Genomic DNA, 6,136 nt, shown 5'->3' with positions numbered 1-6,136 from the left:
TAAGGACTAAGGAGTATAATATTGGATATAAAAAAGAATTATTCAAGAAGGAATTATACCAATTGACTAATTTCTTGCATGCTTGATTACACTAGAATAGTATCTTAAAGTTTATATCGATGACAAAAATAAACATTAAAGATACCAATGACAAATAAATTCTTGAAAATTTTAAAAATTCAACAAAAATAACTAATAAAAAATATATTTTTTATAAATGACAAAAAAATTGTATGTGAAAAACGGTTTATCTATTTAATCCAAATATTTTATAGCAACATTTGAATAAATATTTACAATTTATACACAAAATATCATAACAAAACTTAATCTCTAAATTCTTTTTCAATTTTCAAAATAATTGGTGATTAACAATAAAAAAAATTACTTAGGATAAAAATGACCGATTTTTAAAGATAAAAGGATTATATTTTTCTAATAATACTTGTATAAAATAGAATAAAAATCTTGTCTTTAATTTTTTTTTTAAATATAATTTTAATATCAAATTATTTTTGTTATCTTTTAAAAATTTCACAAATTTATTTGTCATTTATATTTTTTAATATTATTTTTATCAATAATATAAATTTTTAGATACCATTTCAATAATTTATCCTAAAATCTACTAGCTATTGACATTTATGTAATAGGGCTATTATACCCACTTTTATTTCTTAAATCATAATCTGTGTTTGTATCATTCTTCTCGCTTTTTATGGAGGAGTCACACTCTCAAATCGATGGCATTCCCTAATCATGACCTGGAATGACTCTTTCGTTCTGCTACCTCCATCATTCATTACCTCGCAACATTGTCTACGTGGTGCCTGATCATTCATCCACGTCAACAAAAATACGACACAAAGCAAAAACACATTATTAAATGTAAAAATATAAGACTCTCTTCTCTTCAACCATTTAATACACAAATTCAACCAAGAGTGCCAAGGAATATTTTTCAATCAATCTTTAAAATTCTTTTATTTATTTTAAATTTTTAATCATAAATTATTATTTAAAAATAATTAATATTAACCGAATAAAAATTAATTTTATATTTTTTCTGTTAATTATACGGATTAATAGTCAAATTAGTCTTTAAAATATAAGACATTTTTTAAATTTATTCGTAAAAGATTTTTTCAATAAAATTGGTCCTTCAAAAATTACGAATTAATCATATCTGTCATTTAGTTATTCTATTCACAATTTTTATCACTAAAATGTTAACTAATAACAAATATGACACATAACATATTCAATTGGAGGTTAATTAAATATTTAAGAAAATCTATCAATTTAGTCACTAGGTCAATATTGGGAATAGAATTTTTATAATTAGAAAAAATGACTAAATTAATAAATTTTTATAAATATATTTAATTTGGTTAATATCTAATTAGACATATTAGATATTATATATTATTAATTAACGTTTTATCATATAAATTTTTTTAAAAAAATTATTAATGAAATGAGTGAAGGACAACTATGCTTAATTTATAACTTTTAAAGAACTAAATTTTTTTTACCAAAAATAGAAAGACTTAAGCTCGCGACCTATGAAAAAACTATGTTAGTTAAGCTATAACTCCTTCGCTCTAAAGAATCAATTTAATTAAATAAAATTTCAAATATAATTAAAAAATATCTTATTTTACAGGAATTAATTTGCTTATTAACTCTTAATGATACTCTTATATATACATACCTTTATCCACATCTCTGGTGTAAACCGTGAGGCCAAAACGTCAATGTGTTGAACACCCAGAGCCTCCTTGTACTCCTCGCGCTGACACTCTCTTAGCAAGTTTTTCCTGTACCTTGACCGGGTCTCTCGGAAACCGGCGTTTCCAACGCTATCCAAAGAGTACACCAAGGGCATCTCACACGGGTCGTTGATAACGGGTCGGGTATTTAATGTAAAAGGCCCACTTCTCCAACTACTCCAAGTTTTGAACGTCCCAAACGCCATTTCCAAAACCTTGGTAGTAACCAAAGAAGGATAAAGTTCCACGCTGTATCCCCATGAAACCGAGACTGACCAGTTTCGAAGTGGGTCGTAACAGAAGCTCTTTTGGAGAGTCCGGCCTGGATCCGCTTTGTATGCTGTCACAAGCTTTTGAATGGAATCGGATCTGTTCATGTTTGGGAATATTGGATCTACGTAGTCAAGGTGGTGGAGTGACACCAATGGTGCCACTGGGTGTGCTGCCAATAACCCATATGGGTTCCCACGAATATCAACCTGAGAATATTTTAATAAGATTAATTTTTAGTCACTTAAAACATAAAAAAAAATAGTCAAATGAGTACATAAAAAATTATTAATTTTTTTAATTAATTTTTGAATTTTTTTTATTAAATTCATTCTTAAAAAATTTTAAATTAATCATTTTGATTTTTTTGATACTTTCGTTGCTAACGCATCAATGGCTAACATAATAAATTTATGAAATTAGATTAAATCAACTCCAAATTGAAGAATTTTAATGCCTCAAGTTCTCCTTTCAATTAAGTCTTAATTTGATCTAATTTCGGAAATCTATCATGCTAATTGTCCATTAAAACTCCTATGTATGTGTTGAATTTGGATCCTCTAAATTTTAGATTTTTATTTTAGAGGATAAAGTGATATTTCTCACCATTAAATATTTTTTTCTCATGTTTTCTCTTGATCCGACTATAAAATAAATGGTGATAGATCGTACTTTATCTTCTAAAGTGAAATTCAAAATTTAGAGAATCCAAATTCGTGTGTTGTAATATCATTTAATGTGTCACATTAACAAATTTTGGCACAACCAACAAAAAAATAATAAAATGATTAACACGATTTTAATCTTTGAACGACGAATTTAATTAAAAAGTCTTTTAGATACTAATTTAAAAAACGAGTAATTTTTCAGAGACAAATTTAATCTTATATCCTAAAAACCAATAAATCAAATTAGAATTATTTTCTAATTTCTAAATGTTTTAAACAATAAGAATTTAAAAAGTTTTTTTGCAATAATTAAAAGTTTATTAACATTAGTTAAGTAAAAATACATTAAAAGAATAAAATAAAAACATTAGAAAATTAATAATTTAACTAAAAAGTAAAAATTAATTAACATTAAAAATAAAAAATTTATAAAAATTTATTCTATAACAAAAATTTAAGCACAGTTAATTTTATATAAAGTTAATAATTAAAATTATTAAATAATAATTTAATTATATCTATTAATTTATTTAATAATTTTATCAACATGTTAATTGTATTTGAATTTTTATCTCATTTGATTAAGGGACACCCGGCCGCCCTTAAATTTAATTTTATTATTTGAACAAATCATTATCTTCTTTGTTTGGCCGTCCCTCTCAAACTTATTAATGCTAATGCATGGCATGCCTAACACAGTGATTCCTCTAAATTGACTTTCAACAGGGAAAAAGATAAATAAATAAACAAGAGGACTCCTCTATATTAATTATTACCCATGGTTTAGTCGTTTTGAATGATTACGTTGACCTATGTTAAAAAATATTTTTCTCTTCTAAAATTAGTGTACTTTTTTATTTTTTACTTTATTTCAACCTGACATATCAAAACTTAATTCATTGTAATTTTATTCTATTTAAAAATTTATTATTGATTAATTAATTATTTTATTTAAACAAATTAATTACTTGATTAACTCAAATTTATTAAATAAGTGTTGTTTTAAAATTTTTCTTTTTATTCTAAAAATATTTACTTAACAAATTAACAAATTAATGTAACATTTTTCTTTTTAAAAAATTATACCTCTTATCAATGCTATTATAAATTTATAACCTTGGAATAAAGGATAAATGAATAAACCAATTATAGAAAAAATTACTAATGTATTAATTTAAAAGGATAATTTTATAAATTCATTTTTAGTTTCAGTAGCTTTAATACATTCAAATTACTAAGTGAATTTTTTTCAACTACTAAGTAAAAATTAAAATATATACACTTATTTTAAAAAAAAGATGGAATCATATACAAAAATTAAAAACCGGTGGAATCATATCCAAAAACGGTGAATTATATACAAGAATATTGACATTTGATCACAACGTCACGTAAGAATAAGTGTGAATAAAACTATTTTCTAAAAAGAATTAGTTGCTAAATCCTGTTTTAGTATTGTTTTAAGTTTTCTTAAATTAAATTCTAAATAGCCAAAATATATATCGAGTTTAAAGAGCGTCGGTCAAGACCAAAAAAAGCCTCAATTATTTCTAAAATTATATTTTTATTTTAAATTCTAAGTTATAAACACTAAATCTTCTAAAAAATAAAAATTTTATAACTAAAAAATTAAATTAATTAATTAAAAGTTAATTTTTTATACTTATTCATGAACAATATAAATTTTAAAGTACAACAATGTACATTAAGATTTAGTTATTTGTATAAATATATATTATAATATAAAATTAAAATTAAAAAATGAGTTGAACAATATTTGGTCGTTGATTTGTTTTTTTTGTACAAAATCTTTTTGTTTTAAGAAACAATAGATAGTTTAGCATATAACAATAAATTCTTTTTATGGTGATTAAATTTTAAATATAGACTTCAAAAATAAAAAGAAAGTTTTATTTTCTTCTATTTTTACTTTTACACTATTTAAATAAAAAATTGATGGACACCGAAAAAATCTCCGGTAACAACAACTCAATTTATTATATATTTCAAATTTTATGATAATATTAAAAAAAAAGCAAAACTTATCTTATTATTTAATATTTATTAATTGTTATAACAATTAATAAATATTAAATAAAACAAGTTAGGGCTATTTGCCTATTTTTGGTTGATTCCTTTCGCTACCAAACATTTCTAAAATTTTAAAATCCCTTTTAAAATTTTATGGAGTAGATAACATTAAAATCCTGATAAAATCGCAATATTTATTTCGTTATTTTCTTAAAAGAAAGTTTAAACCACTATACCTGATGAAAACCAGGTTCTTTGGTAATCTCCACCCCTATCTCGCTGATGCAACTCTGAATCTTTTGATCAGACCCAAAAAGATGCGCATACCGATCAATGCACCCATCCAAGATCGTCACAAGCTCCTCCGCCAAAGGGTAGCTAATGGCGATGCCGCCGCCACCATAAGCCATGGTATAAAAATGTACCAAATCCTGCTCCACGCTCTCAGAGTTCCCACCAATGTAGTACATTTGATTGTGATCGTACTTGGATAAAACCGTTGCGAGGTTGTCGGGGAAGAAAACCGTGTCGTCATCACCCATCACAAACCACCTCACATTCTCCAAACCCAGCTCGAAGCTCTCCTTCACTATCCTTGCCATGCGAATCGCAGACCGCGTTCCGTATGGGCACGTGTACTTAAAGGATGACGTGTTGTCAGAGATCTTGTAGGGAGGCGAGGTCTCTGGCCACGGGTCAGTATCTGACGGATTTTGGTCTAGCCAGACAAAGCCTCTGGTAACTCCTGGACGCCACCAGAGCTCGGTGTAGTGGCGCCGAGTGTGCCACGTGGCGGCTGAGCCGCCAATGCCAAACACGATGTGGCCGACGTTGGTCGGCTCATGTTGTGTTCGTTGAGTATGGAGCATGTGGTTGAAGGTTGTGGTGCTGTTGTAGGGTTGGCCGTAATGGGAAATGGAGAGGCGGAGGAGAAGGGAGAAGAAGAAGACTGTTGAAAGAGCAAGACCAGCTTTGAGAAAGAGAGAGATTAGGGAGCTGATGGGTTTCACGGTGGGGAAGAGGAGTGGAGTTTTCCATGCCTTGTTGAGAGGGTCTAGAGCCGATGAATATGATTTTACTGAGGAAGACGACATTTGATATGAAAGGAATGGAAAGTGGCTGGTTTTGGAGAGATTTGAGCGTTCAACTAGTAATATATATATATATATATATATATATATATATATATATATATATATATATATATATATATAACCATGTTACTTAAATTTTAAAATCAGAGTATAAAATATATGTTAGAATATAAATATACATTAAAAATAAATCAAACTATACATATATTTATACATAAATATATTAGCAACTAATTTTAGTGGTTGATTTCGATGTACAAATATTTTTAATTAAAAAAAAATTTAAAATAGTTCCTGATAA

General features: G+C 26.8%; 1 protein-coding gene across 1 annotated transcript; it reads right to left on the bottom strand.

Moving 5' to 3' along the window:
* Positions 1-610: 610 nt before the first annotated feature.
* On the bottom strand, positions 611-5,871 carry LOC112743546 (uncharacterized). The gene is made up of 3 exons (XM_025792801.3): positions 4,978-5,871; positions 1,715-2,251; positions 611-830 (listed from the first exon to the last, which is right to left on the bottom strand). The coding sequence occupies exons 1-3, from the start codon at positions 5,833-5,835 to the stop codon at positions 717-719; spliced, it is 1,509 nt and encodes a 502-aa protein (XP_025648586.1). The 5' UTR covers positions 5,836-5,871; the 3' UTR covers positions 611-716.
* Positions 5,872-6,136: the final 265 nt, after the last annotated feature.

This window comes from Arachis hypogaea, chromosome 14 (assembly GCF_003086295.3).
Source record: "Arachis hypogaea cultivar Tifrunner chromosome 14, arahy.Tifrunner.gnm2.J5K5, whole genome shotgun sequence".
Classification (NCBI taxonomy): Eukaryota; Viridiplantae; Streptophyta; class Magnoliopsida; order Fabales; family Fabaceae; genus Arachis; species Arachis hypogaea.
This window is presented reverse-complemented; position numbering and strand designations above follow the sequence as displayed.